At 56.4% G+C, this 21,568-nt stretch overlaps 2 protein-coding genes across 36 annotated transcripts in view; both read left to right on the top strand.

Moving 5' to 3' along the window:
- The first annotated feature begins 1,705 nt into the window (after window positions 1–1,705).
- Arfgap1 (ADP ribosylation factor GTPase activating protein 1) lies at window positions 1,706–14,771 on the top strand. 11 transcript variants are annotated; one of them, XM_048810675.1, is made up of 14 exons: window positions 1,706–1,855; window positions 4,633–4,696; window positions 5,169–5,278; window positions 5,563–5,734; window positions 6,257–6,357; window positions 7,256–7,342; window positions 7,852–7,948; window positions 9,641–9,697; window positions 10,657–10,689; window positions 11,428–11,457; window positions 12,185–12,241; window positions 12,728–12,787; window positions 13,710–13,780; window positions 14,328–14,771. In XM_048810675.1, the coding sequence occupies exons 2-14, from the start codon at window positions 4,637–4,639 to the stop codon at window positions 14,659–14,661; spliced, it is 1,269 nt and encodes a 422-aa protein (XP_048666632.1). In that variant the 5' UTR covers window positions 1,706–1,855; window positions 4,633–4,636; the 3' UTR covers window positions 14,662–14,771. The 11 variants fall into 11 exon arrangements, with proteins under 11 accessions (XP_048666632.1, XP_048666635.1, XP_048666633.1 ...); XM_048810678.1 differs by lacking the exon at window positions 9,641–9,697; XM_048810676.1 differs by lacking the exon at window positions 11,428–11,457.
- The window catches only part of Col20a1 (collagen type XX alpha 1 chain), a 33,037-nt gene continuing 26,240 nt past the window's right edge, over window positions 14,772–21,568 (top strand). For 23 of the 25 annotated variants that reach the window (XR_007350307.1, XM_048810659.1, XM_048810653.1 and 20 more), the window contains exons 1-3: window positions 14,772–17,975; window positions 19,313–19,398; window positions 21,418–21,528. Coding sequence is in view for 23 of the 25 variants with exons in the window: in XM_048810659.1 (XP_048666616.1) it covers window positions 17,872–17,975; window positions 19,313–19,398; window positions 21,418–21,528 (301 nt within the window). In the remaining 2 variants the exon portion in view is untranslated. Of the gene's footprint in view, window positions 21,529–21,568 lie in introns of all 25 variants that reach the window. The other 2 variants (XM_048810664.1, XM_048810669.1) reach the window with 2 other exon arrangements.

Below are 21,568 nucleotides of genomic sequence, written 5' to 3'. Positions count from 1 at the left end.
CCTGGCAGCATGCAGCAGAAGAGGCTGTAAGACACAGGCTTTCCCACACCAGGACATTTGGTACAATGCTGTGGGAACAATTTGTTGGAATCTACCACAATTCCATAATTCACCCAGAATTTCCACACCTAGAGGTTTGTATCATAGAAGCACTCACACAATTCCAGCACGCTGAAAGGAAGAAGGAAGGAAGGAAGGCTGGAGGGAGGCCGGCCTGCATGAATGCAGGTCCAAACGGGGGCCAAGAGCTTGGCTGATACAGGCAGTGGCACTTCTGGAGAGCAGGTGCATTCCTGCAGCAGGAAGATGCTCTAACCAGGAAGGAGTGTGGCTGGGGACCTTCAGAAGCTTCCAGACTGCAGCTTTCCTGGAGGTTCACTACAGTGGCAAGGCTAACCTGGGGCCCTGAAGTGGGAGCAGCCTGGCACCTTACCCATGCAATTCTGCCACCAGCCACAGGACTGTAGTAGCTCTCCAGCGCCTTGTTACGGCCTTGGCAGTTGTGCAATGTGGACACTGCAGGATAACCCTGGGTAGGCGCCTGCCCTCAGCATACCCATACTGCAAGCGCACCCCATTGGCAGTCCACCCACTAATATACCTAACACAGCCAGGCCCTGTGCCCTGATTGGAGGTGCTCAGTGGTACAATCTACCCAATTTGCTAGTTTTAGAATTGGGCAAGCAAAGGGGAAAGGCTACAGTTGGATCCAATTAAGGCTGAACATTATTTTCTGAACGTGAACCACCAGACTTTCTATTTCTCCGGACTGTACACAGCACTACTTGCAGATTAGACCTCAATAACGATGTTCACTCTTGGTCACTTTGACGGCTACAAAGAGCAATGAAGGATATGTAGAATATACAGAAGGGCATGGAGTAAAGATGAAACCCCCAATCCCTTGGAATCGACCTCCAGAGACCACCACAGTGACTGCTTGCAGGAGCTATGTTCACATAGGGGTCTGATGTTCTTACTGCCTGCCGCTGCAGGGAGCCTCTATCTCCAGGCAGCCTCCCTGCTGGGTTGTCCAGCCTCCAGCTGTGCCCGTGCCCACCTGCCGGCTCCCCAGGCCGCCCAACTGATAGGGAAAATGGAAAATGCACAAAATAATGTGGCCTGAGAAAAGGGGAGTAAAAAGGAAAGCCATGTACTGACAGCTTTCAGAAAGCAAATGTTTTCCTGGCGCTAACTGCAGGCAGGAAGGAGGGGTCTCATCACACCAGGGGACAGCCTCTGAGGGGCACTGACCGCCCTCGGAGCGAATCCTCTCCAGATGCGGAGCACAGACTCCTGACCTCAGAGCTCAAACTCCTAAGCACTCCAAATGACTCCTCCACTGATTGATAGAAGGAAGCCCAAATTCCTGGGTGCCCAAGAAAACTGACATGCCCCCTCCACCACCGCCCAGGATGACCCATACAAGCCCAGGCCCTTCCTTCGTTCAGAGGCTCATTTTCCACCAGGAAAGTGGGTCCGTTCCCGTAGGCGGAACCCTGTCCTGAACAATGGCCGAAACGATCCGTGGCGTCGGCGTCCGGCCTAGCCTCCTGGTTCTAACACCAGCTAGGGCACCCACCCAAGCACCGAGACCGCGCCGCGCGGGGCCGAAAGCCACGCCCACGCGCACCAGAAGAAAGGCCGTCCCCATGGCGACTGCGCGGCCGCGCTTCCGGGCTCCGGCTCGGAGACGGAAGTCCCGCCCCATCGGTCTCCCGCGAGGCCTAGCGAAGCACGACGTAGCCGGAAGCTGCTGGCGGCCGGTGGGCGACCAGCGCGGCTGTGCGGGCACCGCGGCCGGGCGCGACCCCGCCGGACCCCGGCCCGATCCGGGTCCTGCCCGCCTCACCAGGTAAGCGCGCGACTGTCGCCCGGGGCCCGCCGCGCCGTGCTTCCCGCATCCGGACCCGGACCCGCGCCCCCGGAGCGCCCTCTTCCCCAGCTCCGCCCTGCCGCCGGGCCCGGCGCAGACCCCGGGGCTCCTCGAACCCTTTCGCGCGCCCTCCAGCCTCGGCCTCAGGAAGGCCAGCCTCCCTGCCTCCGCCTGCTTTGCCATTTTTCTCGGTCTCTGACGTGCACGCTGCGTGGGGGCTGGAGGGAAAGACGCAAGGACTGGCCCTGAAGCCTGGCTGGGTCTCCCTGGGTCTGGAGGAACTGCGTGGCTTAACCACAGGCCACCGATTCTGGGAAATAACTGCGTCTGCGGGCCCGATACGCCTGCAGGGCCTTTGACGGCGCCAAACGGGACCCTGACAGAACTGGGGCGGGGGTGTTTCTGGGACGTATCCCTGCCGAGGTCAGGGCAGCAGTACGTGCGCTTTACCAAGAAGGGCTGTTACTCTTAACCTGTATTCTTAGGGTGCCTCTGACCTAGGCTGTACCATCTGTCTCCTCCATCTCTCAGGATGGCTCCACTGAGAAAGATTCCTGTCTCCTTGTCACCCATTCCACAGCCTTGAGACTAAGCAATGTCTTTACATGTGTGTCTCTTTTGGTCTCAGAGGATAAGGGTGCCTCAATTCAAGGCTTGAATGTCCTGGAAAGTGGCTTAGAGGACTCAGAAAGTGCCCTTATTTACCTGAGCATTTACTGAAAAGTTAGTCCACTTAGAGACAGAGGGACATTTTTATCATTTTAGTTTCATGTGTTAAGACTTGGACTGTTTTTCAACATAAACCATGAGCATGCTTTTGAAAGTAGGAGGTATTTGTTTCCATGTTATTAAAGTAAGCATTTCAGTTAGAGAAATAAGGCCTTCATACCCAAAACTGGTCATGTCTCTACCTTCTCTTTCTGATAGTCCTACGAATGCCCTTCTTCCTAAGTTAGAAATTTGAAGCAGCCTCACCAGTCCTGACTTCGGTTTGCCTCTGTTGAGCAAGTCAAGAGCCCCTGAGGGCCCACAGTGCAGTGGAAAGAGGCAGGTTGAGAGCACATCTGTGTGGGTCTGCACATCTGTTGTCCCTGTACACCAGCCCCACATGGAGCCTGCATGTGGTCATTAGAAGATTGTATCCAAAGGGCTTTACAGCTGAGACCCACCAGGGGGTCTCTCCAGATGTGGGTTTCCCTTTGTCTGCCTCAGTGCTGCGGATGAATCCGTGCTTAGCATGATGAGTGCATTCAGGCAGTCACTTCACAATCAGACACCACCCTGGCACAGAATTCTGAGTGGGAGGGAGCCTAGAGTGAACTTTTGGTTTCATTTCAATCAACTATAGAAAGCAGTATTTTCTAACTTCAAATTGCTTAAAAGTGGTCCTCATGAGTATTCGGAAGCAGGAGCTGATCCACTCAGAGGGTGGTGTTTTGAGGCAGAATCCCCTCCATGAAGGCCTTACTTCTGCAAACTTGAGATTAAAATGAAGTATGGAACAGGGGTCATACCAGTTGCTGCTTTTTTTTAAGCTGTATCTCACATTAAACCGTTAATTGGAATACCAGTCCAAGCCAACACTTTCAGTGCAGCGGCAGAGTGGGAAGTAGATGGCACTGAAAATGTCAGCTGTGAGCCTGTGTGTGGCCTCTGTCATATACAGCGTGCCCTGTGTTTTCCACATGTGGTGTCCTTCGAGTTAGAGGGAGCAGCACAGGTTCGTTTGAGAGGTGGATGAGAGCGATGGCACTCTCAGTTGAGGCTGGCAGGGAGGGAAGGCCTGAGGCCCAGGTCTTGCCTCCAGGCCTCCTATTTCTGGCGTGTGCAGGACCAGTGGGGTAATTTGCATCTCGTGCTGTGGTTGGCACCACTGCCTTCCTCCAGCTTTGGTATTCCTGGTCATGAGTTAAATGGGCCACCAGTTGAAGTTGAACTTTGCTAAAGCTAGTAGATTTGTAAAGAAAGAAGTAGCTTTTCTCTTCATCCTGAACCTTACTACTGTCCCCATCAGTGTCCCTGTGAGTCATGTGATAGGTTTGATACTCCATGGGCCATTGTCTTTGTCCTGCTGAGACTATACCATCTGTCACCTCCATCTCTCAGGATGGCTCCACAGAGGACCTACCCACACACCTTCCAGCAGGCTGGCCTTTTCACAGTATCAGTCAGGGACACCCTTTTGCCCATTGTCACAGGCTGGGAATCTCTCCATGCTGAGTTGCGATGTGCTGAGCACCTGGGCTCCCTGTTGTATGGCTCTTTCAAGTAGGGAAATCAGGGTTAGCAACCCTTCTGTGTGTTTTGTGAAGGCCACCCTTGGCTATGAGTTCATCATTAAAAGAGGACTTTTTTTTTTTTTTTTTTTTGCGGTGCTGGGGATTGAACCCAGGGCCTTGGGCATCTGAGGCAAGCACTCTACCAACTGAGCTATATCCCCAGTCTCCGAGGACTGTTTTTTAATAGACTGTGAAGTCTGAGTGTTACACAGTAGTTAAGCAGAGTGGACAGCACCAGTGATCTCAGTGTCCCTAACCACTGCGGTGGTGGCCTGGAGGCATCACAGAGTGTGAAGAGTATCCTTCAGTGGATGGCCCTGCATGGCCAGCAGAGGCAGTGTTACGCCCCCCTTCACAGCCGCTCAGCAAGAGTTCTTGTGGAGTTAGCCTGAACTGTAGCATTTGAGCAGTTATTTCTTGTCTGTGAAGTAACAGCAACCCATGTGTAAGTCTGAGGTTTGTTTCCCTCCTCTGCAGCATCATGGCCAGCCCAAGAACCAGGAAAGTTCTTAAAGAAGTCAGGGCACAAGATGAGAACAACGTGAGTATATGCTGTTGGCAGCACTTTGGGTGGCTAGTGGCCCTCCTGGGTCACTTGTGGCTGTGGTTGTGCCCTTCTTGAAACAGCGGGCTGTTGGTGAAGCTGACCAGCATCATGAGGAGCCGCTGGCTGTTCCTGGTGCTCACCGTCAGCAGGGCTGTGGGGAGTGGGGCTCGGGGCTCCTGCCACATTGCCCAAGTTGTGCTCAGGACATTCTGCTTTGCCTCCATCTGAATCTTTATCATGTGGGAGGATCTTCCCCTTACATCAGTTTTCGGCTGCCTTCAGCTTCATTCTGACCCTGTGCCCTCTGGCCACCTGGAGCAGCGCTGTTGGGCTTGCAGTGACTAGCTGTCTCATGCAGGCCTTGCACATTTACCTGCCCTCCTTTGTGCCCCCTTGGGAGCGGGTCTTTGGGGGTCCCCAGCCCTGGCCTAAGCTGCCTGGTGAGTTGCACATGGCCCCCTTTCAGGTTTGTTTTGAGTGCGGCGCATTCAACCCTCAGTGGGTCAGCGTGACCTATGGCATCTGGATCTGCCTGGAGTGCTCGGGGAGACACCGTGGGCTTGGGGTGCACCTCAGGTCAGTTCCACTCAGCCTCCACAGATCCTGCACCTAATTTAGTGTTCATGTTGGGGTGGGTGCCTGTCACCCAGAGTGCTGCCTGCCTAGGAAGCTTGGGAGCTTCTCCCCACCCTACCAGGTATGCCAGCTTGTCCAGTGCTGGCCGCCTGGCCTCTGTGTAGCTTCTTCTGGCTTCTGTCTTGCTTCAGGAAGCACCCTTGTCCAGTTCACAGCCTGACCTTGGGTGGGGAGGATCCCATATCCTTGGGTAGTTGGTGATCAGACCGGCATCTGGTTTTTAGCTTTGTGCGCTCTGTTACTATGGACAAGTGGAAGGACATTGAGCTGGAGAAGATGAAGGCTGGCGGGAATGCCAAGTTCCGGGAGTTCCTGGAGTCACAGGAGGATTACGACCCCTGCTGGTCCCTGCAGGACAAGTACAGCAGCAGAGCTGCTGCGCTCTTCAGGGATCAGGTACCGGCAGGCCCGGCTTGCATGCGCCCTGCTTTCTGGGCCGTGCCTCCGTTCGTGGCAGCTGGAGTGTGGCTCCATTGACTCCGGAGTTGGGCTTCTCCCATCAGTAGAGAACGTACCTGTTGAGGCCAAGCACAGTCCAGGTGTAGGTGAGGACTTGTGGCCCTCACCCCATCCAGAGCAGGCTCTGCTGTCCCAAGGGAAGCAGACGGTAATTAACAGGAGAAAGGGAACCATGAGCGTAATTCTTTAAGTGTGTGTTGGCCACAGTGCCTCCGAGAGAAGCCATAGAACTTGTCTTTTGGGGCCAAAAGTGGGAGCCATGAGATCCGGGCTCTGCAGCACTGTAGCTCATCACACCATGAGGCCTGGCCTTGGTGCTCACACGTAGCATACCAGCCTGAGCCACAGCTGCTGAAACCTTGGAGGGTCTGTAGAGTGTCTGCAGTAGCACAGGCCTGTGAGGTTGGACATGCTTGAGTGGGCACATACATACTCTGACATCTCATGTCCCCTCATTAGGTGGCCACGCTGGCTGAAGGCAGAGAGTGGTCTCTGGAGTCATCACCTGCCCAGAACTGGACCCCGCCTCAGCCCAAGATGCTATCATCCACTGCCCACCGGTAGGAACTACTCTGGCCTGCCAGTCAGGCCTCAGCGCTGTTCTTAGCTCCACTGTGATCTTAGCCATTATGCAGGATCCCCACAGAACCTTGCTTACCTCTGTCATGGAAATGGCTCCAACTGCCAGCTCTTCCTAAAAGTCAGTGTGAAATGCATCTTTTTAAAATTGCCAAAGTAGCACAAGCTTCTAGAAGAAATTCATTTGGTAAAGATAAGCCTGCAGATAAAAGAGCATCTCCCCTGTCTCCAGTAGGTTGCATTCTCTTCCATGGGGTCTTGTGTGGCCACATGAGCAGTGGCCTCCTGGGGGTGTGGACAATTCTGTCCACTTGAGGAGGGGTCCTGATAGCACAGGCCATTACAGGATGGCACATCCCACTACAGGAGCGTCCTGTGTGGAGGAGGAGGATGTGGGTGGCTGGGCCACGGAGGCTGCTCCCTGCAGAACCTAGGCAGAGGTCCTAGCACCCCGACAGCTGCAGTTTGTTGCCTAGCCCTGGACCCTCCCTGCCCTTGCCAGCCAGCACAGGCCACTTTTGGCCTGACTCCAGGTGTGAAGGCCCTTCTCACATGACTAGGTGGTTCCAGCTGGTGTTGCTGGAGCAACCCCGACACTGCAGGCCTCCGCATGCCACTTCATTCAGCGCTGGCCATACTGACTCTTGCAGGGGGTGCCATACCTGGGATTGAACTCAGGGGCACTTGGCCACTGAGCCACATCCCCAGCCCTATTTTGTATTTTATTTAGAAACAGGGTCTCACTGAGTTGCTTAGTGCCTCGCTTTTGCTGAAGCTGGCTTTGAACTTGTGATCCTCCTGCCTCAGCCTCCCAAGCCACTGGGATTATAGGCGTGTGCCACTGCACCCAACCCTCACCAACTTTTCACTCTATTTCAGACCCTCTGGTCAGCCACAGAACGTGACAGCCTCTGCAGATAAGGCTTTTGAAGATTGGCTGAATGATGACCTCAGCTCCTGTCCAGGGTAAGACCTCCTAGGCTAGGGCATCTTAGTAGGCCACCTCTTGAGGGGTGAGTCTGAAGGGTTAGGGCTGCTTCCTTTGGGGTGGGCTAGGCCTGTGTAGGGTTGGAGCATCTGTGATGCAGGGTCTTATTGTGGCAAGCCCTGGTCAGCCCAGGTTTGAATCAGGGATCATGAGGATAAAGAAAACCTAATATTTAGAAGAAAAAGATCTCTTTTTTTTTTCCTTGGAATCTGCCTGATATGTGAATGAATTTTTAATCCCTGAGCTATCAGATTGTTGTTTTGATTCTTCTTCCTATAACCCTGGTATTGGGTTTGGGGTCTTGCTGGGGACCCTCAGCTGATGTGGCAGGAGGGCTTTTGAAGGGTGTGGCTGGTGTGCCTGTTGCTGCGAGGCACAGCCTGTCCTGTATGGGAGTGGCACACCCTACAAGGGCCTGAGGTCTCCGCTATCCAGGAGCAGCAAGAGCCATGCCAGCAGCTGCTGCCTGTCTGTGCTTCACCCTCAGGGCTCAGGAGAATCGCTACGTGGGGTTCGGGAACACAGTGCCGCCTCAGAAGAAGGAAGATGATTTCCTCAACCATGCTATGTCATCCTTGTACTCGGTGAGGGTCCCAGCCCTGCAGAGCACCTGCCACAGGCAGGGTGGCCCTGGCATGGCAGTGTGGGCGGGCCTGGGATGACCTGCTCTTTGTTTCATCTGATTGGAGACCCTTCTCCTTCACCTTCAGCAAAGTACTCTTTTATAAAAACATGACTTAAATTATGCAGATCCCAAATACATCTGGCAACAAAACATCTATTTCAAGGTACATTCCTTTGAAGAACCTCCATAGCTGTCCTCGCTCCAAGGAATACCCTGAGCCCTGTGCTGGCCACCTGTGTTGTGTGGGTTGGCCAGGAGGTGAGGTTCCTGGGCTGATAGTCTCGAGGCTGCGTGGGTGTTGGCAACCTGGGTGGCAGTGCTCAGCCCCCTAGTGTGTGGTCCTGCTTTCATGGCCCAGGAGCTCCAGGCCAGATATTCAGTGCACAACATCCTGGGCTTGCTGCTAGTTTTGGAAGGATACTTTGGAAGGATACTTCACCATTCATTTTCCAAGGAAACTAGTTTTTAAAAAAATTTTTTTTTCATTACACACTGGTCTGCGATTTTAATACTAATGCCTCAGGGGTCTAGCCAGAGAGGGCTGTTCTGTGGCAGGTGGTGCATCCATTCCTGGACACTGCCTGGGAAAAGATGACAGACCACATCGTTACAGTACATTAATTAAATAAGTAAGGTGCCAGGAGGGCGGGTGCCCTGTGTGAGAAGGGTTAAAACCAAGAATCTGTTGTCTGGTGTGTGCCTGGGTCACCACTGACGGGCACAGGTGGCAGGCTGTGCTCTGTGCTGTCTGCTTTTGAATCATGCACGTTTCTTTAAAAAACAAATGGATTTCTCACTCAGAAGTTCTTGCAAGCTGTATCTACCCCTCCAAGGAGCACCACTGCTGGGTCTCCAGAGCCCAGCTTCAGAGGTCTGAGTCAGACCTGGCAGGTGGCCTGTCTGGGCACTGGCACTGAGGTCCTTCTCCCCTGCAGTGGTTACTAGTGCTTTCTGGGGAGGAATAGTAGATTTTAGCCTGAAGCCCGTTGTGGGTGTTTACAAAGACATACCCCTGTAGTATGTCACTTTGTCATCTGGTTTCCCCTCTGCTGATGTCTCCCTGGGAAGACAGCCGAATGCAGCTGTCTCAGGTGTGGAGGTCTTTGCCTGCTTTCCACCTGGAGCAGGGTAAGCTGGTGTTTTTGTTTTTTTCAAGTTCTGGGGGTTGAATCAGGGTCCTCGTGCTCAGTCACTGAGCTACGTCCCCAGCCTGTAGCTGTGATTTGATGACATGTTTTTTTGTAAAGAGCTTTGATTTAGCTTGGAAGGCTTAGGAGAAAATAGCCTTGACTTACATGGAGGCCTGTGACCTCTGCCCACCCCCGTCTGCTCCTCTACAGGAGGCAGAGGGAGCAAGCAGAGTAACCGGCATGAACTGAGCACATGGGGCTTGGGGGCCCTGCCCTGTGGCAGGCTAGTTCCTGAGTCCTTTCATGGTGACCACTTGTGATGTGTGCTGGGTGCTGAGCACTGCAGCTGGGGCAGTGGTGCCATGGAAGCAGGCACCTCATTTTCTCCCCAGAGTAGGGATTGCAGAGGTGTTTGAGGTGCCTTCCATGAGTCCTTCTCTGCAGAAACCCTTGCTGGATGGTCAGTGTGCTGTGCACAGGCTCTGAACCTGACATGTTTTTTTGTTGTTTGTTTTTCTCAGGGCTGGAGCAGTTTTACCACGGGAGCCAGCAGGTTTGCTTCTGCGGCTAAAGAGGGTGTAAGTCACCTCAGGATGCATGCTGGCCACCACTGGCCTGGAGGCCCGGGAGATAGGCTCCTGGGACCTCTAACCATGCACTGGGCCTCAGCTGAGAGCCTGGGCCCTGGCAACTGCAGATTGCCTGGGAGTCCTTACTGTAGTGGCAGGTGTCTCCTTGGCAGGGACCAGCTGCCTGCAGAAGTGAACTTGCCCTTGTGGTCCCCAGGCTCCATTCTGTCCCAGCGAGTAGGTCATGGGTGCCTGTACCCCAGATTATGCCTCCCAGTCTTCAGAGTCATACTGGATAGGTTAGGGTCTCCCTCTCGCCTCTGCTTGAAATCAGGGGAAAAGCTGGGGACTTGGGCAAGACAACAGTACTGTGTGGGAAGCATGCCAGGCCCCACAATGCCCTGGTCAGTGCTGAGGAAGGAGCAGCCTGAACCGGACAGGTACAGGGGCTCTGGGCATGGGGCTGCCCAGATAGCCATGGCTCCGAGAGGAACAGGGACAAAGGTGGCTTTGCCCACTGATCCAGAGCAGACAGGCCAGCAGCATTCACAACTGGAGCCTCTGGATTGGCTCACTGTTGCTTTGCCACGTGGCAGTTGCTGGCTCCTGCTGGGGTCTCCACTGCTTTCCTCAAGTGGCAGCAGTTGGGGTGCTGGCCTATACATGCTGGGTCCCGAGCTGACCCTCCATCAGGGCGGATGGGGCTAAGGTAGTGGGAAGGCCCATAAAAGACAGTTTGGTTGGCTGCTGACCTGGCTTCTGTGTTGGGAGGATGGAGCCACCTTGTGGCTCGCCCAGCCTGGCGTGGCCCAGGAACATGAGGGGCTGGCCTCTCTGCAGTGCTTTTGGGTACCTTGGAGCTGCTGCTGGGTCAGTGCTGGCAGTCTAGGTAGCCATCAGGAGCTGAGGCATGATGGTTAGGGTTCAGACTGTTGACTCAGAAGACCTGTCTTTGTTTTTCCTTTCAGGCTACAAAATTTGGATCCCAAGCAAGTCAAAAGGTAAAGAGTTTTGAGGTTTAAAACACTCTGATGGGAGACTGTGCCATCACATGTACAGTCTGGAAGCTTTCTGGCCCTGTGCCTGGGTCCCGGGGATTGTGGCTCAGAGGGCCTCACGTCATCAGTGGGGTCACCTCAGTGTCTGCACAGTTCAGCTGGGGACCAGAGGCTGCCTCTGCCAGGGACTGCCCAGTGTGTGGCTGTCCCTCAGGTTGCTGGCCCAGGGCTTAGCAATGCAGCCCATGGGGGAGCTTACCCCTCATTTCTTTTATCTTCATCACCTGGCATGGCCCCAGCAAGCCACAAGGTGCTCAGGGCTGTCCTCCACTGTGCTTTGGGCAGGATTTTAGGGTCTGCCCTTTGGCTATCACCAGGAGTCCAGTTCCCAGGAGGCCCTTCTGGCCTGCAGCACTCGCTGCCTGTGGGCACTTCCTCCTCAGAGGGGTTCTTGCTGCACACCCTTAGCTGTGCCCACCAGGATCGTGTCCTCACTTTGTCCCAGAGCCTGTGTCAGGCTTCTGAGTCTCACTCCTGAATTCTGGAATGTGGTGAGTTTGGAGCAGAAAAGTGTCCATCAAGACCCTGGCACAGGCTGGTTCGAGGCCTGGGGACACCCTCCCAGGGCCACCATCAGAACAGTTCAGCCGAGGGTGTGCCCTCTACTGCCTGGTGTGCTAAACACTGCTCCTCCCATCCGCTCTCTTCCTGCTCTCCTGTCTCCGTGCCGTCTGGGTCAAGTTTTGGGGCTACAAGCAGCAGCCTGAGCCGGTAAAGCCCCACATCTGCTGGTGCATGCCACCCACATCTGCTGGGAACCTGCTTCACTCTGCCCGCGTTTGTCCCCTGCACTGTCCCCCTGTATGCTGCGCTTCTACCTCCCTGGGCTGGAGTCGGTCCACAGCTTCCCCCCCAGGGCCAGATCCTGTGTGCTGGATGGACCTGGGGGAGTCCCAGGAAATGAGGCTTGTTGTGGTTTTCATTAGGTTCAATTAGCTCCACCCAAAGCATCCCAGAAATCTCACTCTGCTAGGGAGGACCCTTCTGTGTGTGTAGTCATTCCCCTTAATGTCTTTTGTCTCTGCTTTTTCTGGCCTTGCCAGAAGGGGGAAATCATGCCACACCCCAGGCAGCTCTGTCTCCTAGAGGCCTGTCCTTCCTCAGTGGCTCTCCTCTGCTTCTGCCTGAACCTCCCTTCCTAGTGTGTCTCCAAGTGTGCTCCTAGGAGAGGAGGCAGGGCCCCGCAGGCAGCCTGCCACTGCCAGCCCACTGTCCTCATGACGAAGAGTATGGGCTCGAGGAAGTTGCTCCCATGGGCAAGCAGGCTGGGGCCTAGGGAACTCCCTTCCTCAGCAGTGTCTCCTGTCTGCTGTAATCCTGCCCCATGGGTACCCTCATCTGGCTGCCTTCCTTTCTGTTAGCAGAACTTTGTTGGGCTGTGTGTTAGCCACGTGCCATGGCAAGTGCTGCCGGGCTCACGTTATGTCCTTTTCCACAGGCTTCGGAGCTAGGCCACAGCCTGAACGAGAACGTCCTCAAGCCTGCGCAGGAGAAGGTAGAGCAGCACCAAAGGCCAAGTGCTTATTATCCCACCAGACCCTCTGTTGCTAGGGGATGTGGGCATGTGCTGGGGGCTGCAGACCACCTGTTCCTGAACCTGTGAGGCCCTGCTTCCACCTGTTCCTCTGACCCAGCAGCCTCCTCCATCTCTCCCTGGGACCCCCCCTCAGCTCAGTCAGTCCTGAGCCCAACTCTTGTCTGCCTCACACCCCAGTAGCCCAGCCACAGACGTGGACGAGCCTGTCCTCAGGCTTGAGTGTTAGGGTGTGGCCAGCAGCCCACAGAGCAGCTGGGGCAGGAGACACCCCTCTGAGGAGTCCTTGTACTGATATGGTCCCAGGAAGCCGAGGTGTTGGGGTTGTCTCCTTTGTGGGACTGTATAGGATAGTCATCCCCGTGACAGATCCAGGGGTCTCACACTGGCAACCCGCACCCCCCTAAGTGTCTGTCCCCCCCTTATGATGCCTTTTGGTCTGTGCAGGTGAAAGAGGGAAGGGTTTTTGATGATGTGTCCAGTGGGCTCTCTCAGTTGGCATCCAAGGTAGGGCAGTCCCACCTGGTATGTGGGCATGGTGAAGCCAGTCTCCATGTTCCAGGCCCTAGCATGGCCCACAGTGGGGGAAGAGGCCTGATGCGTTGTGCCTCAGGGAACCGTGAAGCGCTGGCCATCGCCTTCTGGTGCCCGAGGGCTTGCGGAACATGGAACCAGCTTGACCGATGGCATTTGGCCGCCACTGACCTATTGCTTTCCCCTTCCTGTTGCTGCCTCGGGCCTGGCCCTTGGTAAGTGCCAATGCCTGCCTCGAGCTATGGCCAGCCCCATAACTTCTATAGAGGCTGTGTGGGGCGTATGTGCAGTCTTGGCGCCCAGCCTGGGGCCCTGGGCTGGGGAAGCCACTGGGGACCTTCCTTCCAGCATGATTAAGGCTGAGCTAGCCAGCAGCTTCCACTCACGTCTCCTTCCTCCTCCCAAGTGTGGACTGTGAGCTCGTGAAGGCCACGGCTTTTCACTGTCCACACAAGGTCCCATCTCCAACAGCAACCAGCTGGCTTAGGATGAACCGTGAGGAAGGTAGGGGATGGCGACACGTAGTGCATGCCTGTATTCCCGGTGATTCAGGAGGCTGAGGCAGGAGGATGGCAAGTTCAAGGCCAGCTGGCAATTAGAAAGACCCTGTCTAGAAAATAAATAAAAAGAGCTAGGGATGCAGTCAAGTGGAAACGCACCTCTGGGTTCAGTCCCCAGTTCTGCAGAAAGGCAGCCAGCCAGCAGCAGGTTCTGCGTGGGGCCTGGGCACTGTGTGTTGCTGTGTGCGTAGCGTGGGTGCGTGGCACCCTTATTTCTGAACTCTGTCAGGTCTTCCCAGTAGTGCACATTTGCATTTGTGTCAGAGAACCCTGGAGCCACTGTGCTATGCAGAGAACGGCCCTGGCTAGCCTTCCTCTCTGTCTTCCAGGTCCAGGGAGTTGGCAGTAAGGGGTGGCGAGACGTCACCACCCTCTTTTCTGGGAAGGCAGAAGACCCCTCTGACAGGTAGGTATGCCATGACCCCACCCAGCATCCTGTGTCTCACAGCACTGCCCTGGCCCCACTTCTCATGGGCTTTCTGAGAGGCAATTAGCATCCTGAGCCTAGGAACCTGCCTCTGCTAGGCGCTGGGTCCACAGGGCTCTGATCTCGGTGCATCCTGATTCCCAGTGCCCCTGCTTATGGGCAGAAGCCACTTCTGTCCCTTCCCTGATTCACTGTTTGGTAAATAGCCTCCAGTTCTAGTGACTCACAAAGTGTGGGCTCTGCCAGCAAGAGCCTGAGTCCTCTGGTGGGTTCTGTGCCCATCCCCAGAGTGGCCCTCCCCCAGCCCACTTCCCTCTGCTTTACAGTGAGAGCAACACTGCCCCCCCCCGTGGGTGCTGCTGCAGCAAGCATGGCTAGGAAGTGCTTGGTGGGGCCGGCAGCCCCGTGTAGGCATAGCACTGGGCTGGGCCCACAGAGCAGTCATCCCAGCTGGGCAGCCTGGGGCCACCAACGGCTCGAGTGTGGTGTTGCCATCTCTATTGAGTTCCTCCTTCTCTCTGTAAAGACCCCTGGAGGGCCACAGCTACCAAAACAGCCGTGGGGACACCTTCGCAAGTGGCGCCATAGACCAGAGCTTCTGGGAGACCTTTGGGACCACCGAGCCCCCCAAGGCCAAATCCCCAAGCAGCGACAGCTGGACCTGCGCAGATGCCTCCACAGGGCGGAGGAGCTCGGACAGCTGGGATGTGTGGGGCTCGGGCTCCGCTTCGAACAAGAACAGCAACAGCGACGGATGGGAGAGCTGGGAGGGTGCTTGTGGTGAGGGCAGGGCCAAGGCCACCAAGAGGGCAGTGCCGTCTGTGGCAGCAGACGATGGCTGGGACAACCAGAACTGGTAGGGCCCTCAGCCCAGTTCCCAGCCCCACCAGGGCGACTGCTGTGTTTGCACTTTGCCCTCATCCTAGTTCCTCCTTCCTCTTGACCCAAGAAACAGCAGCCACAGCACAAAGGTAGTGTCTCAGGCCAGACTTGTTGGTGCTACAGGGGGGTGTACGTGTGGGATTGCGCTGTCCAAGGCCATGTGCCTGCTGTGCACGTGCCCACTGTGCACGCGCCCCTTGGGACTCCAGGACGGGGCAGCTTCTCAGGCTCATCAGACCTGGGGACCAGGTGTCTTTGAGAGCCAGGCTCACTGCTTCTGCTGGGGGCAGGCCCCAGGGCCACAGCCTTGCCCAGCACCATCAGGCTGTCCAGTCTGTGTGGAAGTGCTCTTTACCTTTAAAGAATTGAGCTGGTTCTTTTTTTTTTTTTTTCCCTTGAAGAAAATGCCTGGAGTTTCAGAGATGGACATGCCGAAGGCAGTACTGGAGCTTGTACTACTGCCCAGCCCCTGGCCTGGTCCACATCTCCTGTGGCCTTTGCTCTGAAGCTCATTGTTGGGATCTCTGGCCATCCCGTCAGCCCTTTCCAGGCCCTGATTTGCCAGAAAAGCCCTCCACAGAGGCTCAGTGGGCTCTGGCCTCAGCCCTTGAACTTTCCCATCATGGAATACCCTGGACACCTCAGAAATGAGCAGAGTAGGCTGGGGTAGCAGGCTCTGCAGGTTGGTCCCTGCCTATCCTGCTGTGAGGATCCTGCTGGGGGCTGGCCAATGTTTTGTTGTTTGCTGTGTCCACCATGGTCAGCTCTTCCCTGTCCCAGGCACCTGGAGGATCACTACACTGGTGGCTGCACCCATGGCTCTCCCTCCTGTGTGCCCCGCCTTGCACAGTGGTACTGAGGTCTCACTGAACGCAGTGGAGCCCACCCAGGCCCTGAGCCTGTTGGACTGTGAAGCAAGTGCATCGCAAGCTCAGGGACTGGAGGCACTAGTGCCCTGCAGACAAGACCCACCATGGGTTGCTGCTGCGTGCCTGCTGGGAGGGCCACTGGGCCTCTCCTCGCACCCCCCCCACACCCCTACTGACCCTCAGTTTTACCAGCAGCGCATGCACCTGTTGCTTCTTGTGTGGTTTGTGTGCAATCTGCCGTGTCCTGCCACAGCTGTGCTTGTCACAATGCTGGCAAGGCCACCAGGTCCTGGGTGTGTCCGCCTTGAGGGTTTGTAGCTATCTGGGTCTGAGATGGGCCTTCAATTTGGAGAGCGCTGCTGGGTAGGTATGTGGCTCTGTAGAGGGCCAGTCTCAGGACTTCCTGAGCCGGGTGTGTGTGTGTGTGTGTGTGTGTATGTATGTGTGTCCACCACTCATCACTGGGGGAGCAGCCTGAGCTCTGGGCACAGCTTGCATCCCTGTCCCAAGGCCTATCCCCAGGTGGGAAGGGTGGAGTGCCCTGGTTCCGGGCCTGCAGTGTATACCAGCACTCCTTAGGAAATGGGCCATCTGCCCTGGGGTTGTTGGGAGTGGAAGATGGCACCTGCTAGCTGGTCCCCATTTAAGCTTGCTTCTAGGAAGCACTGAGGCTACTACCAAGACCCCTCACAGGAGAGGACAGACTGTTTTGCTGAGTCTGATCCCTCACCAAAGGGAGTTCCATAAAGCACATGGGAGCAGGGCCCTGGTGAGCCCTAAAGGGTCGCTTCCTACATGGCTATGGGTGGATGGGAACCCCATGGAGTGTAGTCCTAGAGGGGGCAGTGAGGTTGCCGCAGACATCCCAGGCAGCAGATGTCCATGTCGTGGGCCTGTGCTGTTTGTCCCAGATGCCTACTCTCACCCTAGGCACCAGCCTGACTAGTAGATACCTCAAGGCCATTTCTTGAGTTCCTAATAGATTGGCATTCTGAGCAGCCACTGGGCAGCCCCTCGTTACACCCATTCAACTGTGTTGTCACCCCCAACCCCAACTAACCCATGCTGGCAGGGCCCAGGTGCTGCCCAGCAGGAAGAAAAACCAAGCTGAAGATGGCCTGGTAGGATTGGCTTGATGAATGAACAGGGGCAGCTAGGAGGAGGACTGGTCCTGCCCTGTTCCAACCAGCTGGCGGGAGGGTTGAGGGTCCATGGGAGCTTTTCCTGCAGGCCTTTGGGGTTACCCTACCCCCATTGGTGGGATAGAGGAAGAGGGGTCTCTGGCATGTGACCCCAGAGCTCACCTGACTAGTAAGGTCTGAAGGGCACTGGGAGCTTTGAGGGATCTCTGGGCAGGTCTGGGGATGAAAAGGCACAGGACTCCCCACATGAAGTCACATTGCTGTGAGCCAGAAGTGCCTGAGGTTGTTGGGCCATCTCTGCAGTCCCTGCTGAGGGCCTGGGGCTGTTGGGCTGACATGGAGACATGGGTGGTGTCAGTGAGGCATCAGGGAAGCAGGTTGCCCTTCCGTAGTGGGCCAGTCACTGGCCAGGCAGCTGGGGGCTGGGTGTGACTCCCAAACCTTTCCTGGGGGAGGGCAGCTATGGTTGAGCAGCCTACCCCAGCCCCCAAGATCTTGGGGACCCCACAATGGCTGTGACTACAGACATTAACCTCCCCCTGACTCTGCAGAGTATCTTCAGGGACATGGCCCAGGACAGATAGACTGAGTTCTTGTTGGGTCTGGTGGGGGATGGGGGTCCACTTAAGCGCTGGTCACAGGCTGGCCTGCAGGGGACCTGTGGGCCATTGAGAGGTGCAAGGAGGGCTTCACTGGGGGCAGTGTTCACCAGACCTGTGCAGAGTGGAAGGTCCTGGGGAACACTGGATTTCAGGTTCTGGGGCACAATAGGAGGGGAGAAGGAAGTAGAGGCTGGGTGGCCTCTTCCCTGATGGCATCCTGAGAGCTGTTCCAGCCTCTGCCCTTCACATAAGCTGCCAGAGAGCCCTAACATCCAGCACCCACTAGTTCAGTGCCCAGGGCTGCATGTGGCCTTTGTCTCTAAGTGGCCTCACCTGTGAGCTTCTCTTCAGGGGCTAAGCCCTCAGGGAATGAGGAGTAAGGTGCTTAGCGCTTGCTATCCCTGGTAGTTTCCCTGAATGTACACTGGGGTCCTTTGTGCTGGGACCACTCTCTCTCCTTGGATATGCCCCAGGCAACAGCACAGAGGAAGGTGGGGACTGGTGGTGGCAGGGCTTGAATATTGGGGGCGGGGCCTTTCATAAGCCCTGTCCTAACTGGCCACAGCAGGACGAGAATGGATCAGAAGGCCCTGGGGAGTGAGGGACGCCGTGCTTGCAGCAGGAGGAGGTCGGTGACTTGCCTGCAGTCCTCAGCTGAGTGGACAGGGGAACCACTCAGGTCTGTGAGGGTGCCCTTGACCTTTCAGGAAGATTGGGATAGGCGATGAGCTCTTAGGTGGGCAGCAGGGCCAGGGTGCAGCCTGGAGACTTGGGCTATCCTGAGTTCTCAGTGACCCTTCTCACAGGGAAGGTGATACCCAGCAGAAAGGGTGGGGAGGTTTCAGACTTAGGTGGAGTTCAGGGGCTTAGGAGTGCTGGGGGCTGTCCTGCTGGATCCTTTGTGGCCAGATAGGACCCAGCCCACAGCTGCCTCTCCTCCAGGCCACTGGTGCCAGGGTCTCCTTATGTTGGTTGCTCAGTACTGGCTTGGCACCCCAGACTTGGTGCATTCCCATGAAGGGGATAAGGTCCAGGATGGGGCTGTGTGGCTAGCAGCCTTTCCACAGGCAGGGTCTTCCCTTGGGGGTGGGGGGGATGTTGCTTGGTGGGGATACCCCTGAGCACAAGCTGGGAGAGGTGTGCAGTGGGTGGTCTGCTGCTCAGCTGGGTGGGGTTGGAGGGTCTGGGTCAATCAGGACTTGGAGGAGGACCCTGGCCCCACCATGGAGGCTGTGGGCTGTGCTGTCACCTGCCCTCTGCTCAGCACAAAGAATCGGGGGCCTCATCTGTGAGCAGTGCTTTCCTCTTCCCTAAGGCTGGAGTCAGTGTGCTGGTCAGGGCCCTCATCCCAGCCAGCCAGCACGGGTCTGTCCACCAGCCCTGGGGACAGGTCGCCTCAGCTCGCATGTCCCAGACCAGGTTGTTTTTGTGCCCTGGCCCCTCCCTGCCCCTGTAGCAGTCCCTAGGTCACCCTGGCCTTCTCAACTGTCAGCCCTCTGGGTACCCTGTCTGACTTTGGTTCCCAGGCCCCCCACATTCACACAGCCCTGGCAAGTGCTGTCCCAGAAGCACCTGCTGCTATTCTCGTTCACCTCCTAATGTCTCCGATACCCTTTCTGCTTTGAGGCTGGGCCTGGCAGAGACCCTCCATGTGTCCAATGATCAGACGATGTCCCCAGCCTGAGGACCCCCACGAGCAGCAGTCCATAACCACTATAAGTTTGGGGCGAGGGGCAGCTGGGGGTTCAAGGTCCTGTTGTCACTCAGTTGTCTAGCTGTGTGCATCCACTGTGGGTGTGAATACCAGGAGCAGGATGGGAAGGCCCCCAGTGCAGCCTCAGCTTTGGGTGGCAGCAGGGAACAGCATCCAAAGGTCACCGGCCTCTGGGCCCCCAGAAGGGTTTGTGGGACCTGTCTGCGTGGCTCACAGAGGCACGGAGGACAAATTCTGGCTGTGTGGTCAGTGGGGACTGATGGGTGGGTGGAGGTGAAGAGTCAAAGCTTCTCCTCCCACAGGCTGTGCACCATGAGCCCCCGAGCCCGCCTCCACGTCTGCCTCTGGCTGTGGCTGGGTACCACCTTGGCACATGGGCTGGGACAAGGTAAGGGGGTCCTGGGGACAGTCCCCACCCCTGCAGGACAAGTCCTCTGTGGTGAGCTCTTGGCTTCCTTCCAGCGAGTGTTCTCAGAGTCAAGGCTGCTCAGTTAAGAGGCAGTGACGGCAGAGCAGGCAGGCGGAGGGGACTCACTCCCGTGAGTCTCACCTCAGCGTCACAGTGGCCTGCAGTCTCCCCCGGCCTTGGGGTGCTTTTGTGTTTTCTGTTTCTCTTTTCATTCCCTCCTCTCTGCAGTTGTTCATTCTCTGTCACATCCCTGTTTTGCTTAGCTATGTCGTGACTGCCTTTCAGCATGGTTTCCAGACAGCACACATCTTGATAAGGGGCCCCTGCCTCTCCTGCACTGTCCTCTGAGGTCTCTGGGTGGGGCAGGGACACCTCCACTTGGCCCTTGCCACCTATCTGCTGTCAGCTTCTCAGTGTTGACTCCCTGGGGAACAGCACACGGGCCTGGGGAAGGTGTATGCTGGAGGTGCCTCCCTGGGAAAAGTCCTGGTCCAGTGGGTTTTTGGAGGCGAGTTTCTGTCAACAGAACCACTGTAACTCAGTTCATGCCGGGACCTTGCTTCCCTGGCGGGGTGGAAGTAACCCTCTGTGGCAGTCCAGGCTCTACAAACTGCTGTTCTCATTCTTGGTGGCCCCTTGTCCCTGTCTGCATCTGCAGGTTCTGGGTCAACCTCAACATCTGGCCCCGCTTCCCACATGCCCACCATGGAGCCATGGGGCAACTAGAACCCAGGTCTGGTCTGGGGCCCTGCCGGTTTCTGGTTTCCCAGCCAGTACTCTCTGGTGGGGAGGCACCTGGACTGACCTTAGCTCCTCCTGCTCAGAATAACCCAAAGAGATAAATCTTGGACAGGGACCATGATTTCAGTTAGAAAGGAGCCTCCCTTGTCAGTTCGAGCCAAGTCACAAAGCAGTTCTACCAAGACAATGTGCTCAGGTGAAGGCAGGGACGTCACCCTGTCTAGTGCAGGTTCTCCCAGGGTGGAAGCTTGGGCAGGCCCCCAACATGTCAGAGGCAGAGTGGAGGAACAAAAGGTTCTTCATGGGCAAGAGTGGGGCTCTGCCCACAGCTGGTGCTTCAGAGCCCCCTCCTCATCCCCACACATCCTGCCTTTCAGCAGGAGGCTTCCCGGGCATCCAGGACCCTTTGGACCCATCTAGAGACCAGCTCAGCTGCTTCCTGTTCTGAATGGGTTATTGTGTCTGCTGGGTGTCCCCTGCCTGGCCCATGCACTCCAGTTCCCAGTGTGGCAGCCAGAAGAGGCCCATCTCTATCCCCAGTTTCCAAAAATAGCTGCTCACTCCCTAGAGCCCAGAAGTTCCCTGGGAGGTCAGTTCCGGCCCACACTGCCCCTCTTGTTCCCACCAGTCATGGGCACCCCTCTTGCCCAGCAGGAGTCATTCTCTAGCATGGGGCTGAGGCTGCACGTGCGTGTGCATGCACAGACACACACCACTGTGCACACACGCAGCCATCATGTGCACACACATCTGGGTGGGGACTCTGCACCCAGAGTGCCCCCAAGGAATGAGTCAACCTGGTAGTGACCTTGACAACTCTAGAGAGTCTGCAGGCACAGCTGCTTCTCCTGAGACTGACTGGCAACTGGGAAATCCCAGGCTGCCACAATGCCCTGGGGGCTGGCACCTCTGTCACCAAGCGGTTGCTGCCCTCCTCGGCACAACCTCAGGGGTCAGAGGCACCCCAGGGCAGGATTTAATTTCCTCTCACAGAAGCTGCCAGTGCAGTCCTGTTGCTGAGGACCACAGGAGGGCTGGTTCTCAGCCCTCTAGGCAGGCATTTCCCTGTGAGCTCCCCAGGAGACAAGGCCTCAGATGCCCAGGGTACACCGTGTCCCTCCAGAGCCCCCAAGATGGGACAGTGCCCTTCAGATCTCAAGGCAGGTCCTCCTCACTCTCCTCACAGCTGGGCACAGTGGAGGAGGAGGTTGGCTGGGCACTGGTGTCAGTCCTGACCTCCCCCTCCTGTCTCCGCAGTGAGCGGCCACCTAAGGCTAACTGTGCTGCCTGAGGACCGGCTGCAAATGAAGTGGAGAGAGTCACTGGGGAGTGGCCTGGGCTACCTGGTGCAGGTGAAGCCCATGGCAGGTAAGGGGTCTGTACCTCTCTCCTCCTTGATTCCTTCCCT

This window comes from Marmota marmota, unplaced genomic scaffold (assembly GCF_001458135.2).
Source record: "Marmota marmota marmota unplaced genomic scaffold, marMar, whole genome shotgun sequence".
Classification (NCBI taxonomy): domain Eukaryota; kingdom Metazoa; phylum Chordata; class Mammalia; order Rodentia; family Sciuridae; genus Marmota; species Marmota marmota.
The sequence above is the reverse complement of the archived record's forward strand: the minus strand, read 5'-3'. Positions and strand labels throughout refer to the sequence as shown.

Excerpts from the sequence above, each read along its gene's own strand:
- Arfgap1 (XM_048810675.1), top strand. The coding sequence starts at position 4,637 with ATGGCCAGCCCAAGAACCAGGAAAGTTCTTAAAGAAGTCAGGGCACAA. Across the intron at positions 7,949-9,640 it reads CTATGTCATCCTTGTACTCG|GGCTGGAGCAGTTTTACCAC; the intron begins GTGAGGGTCCCA and ends TGTTTTTCTCAG. Across the intron at positions 9,698-10,656 it reads CTTCTGCGGCTAAAGAGGGT|GCTACAAAATTTGGATCCCA; the intron begins GTAAGTCACCTC and ends TTTTCCTTTCAG.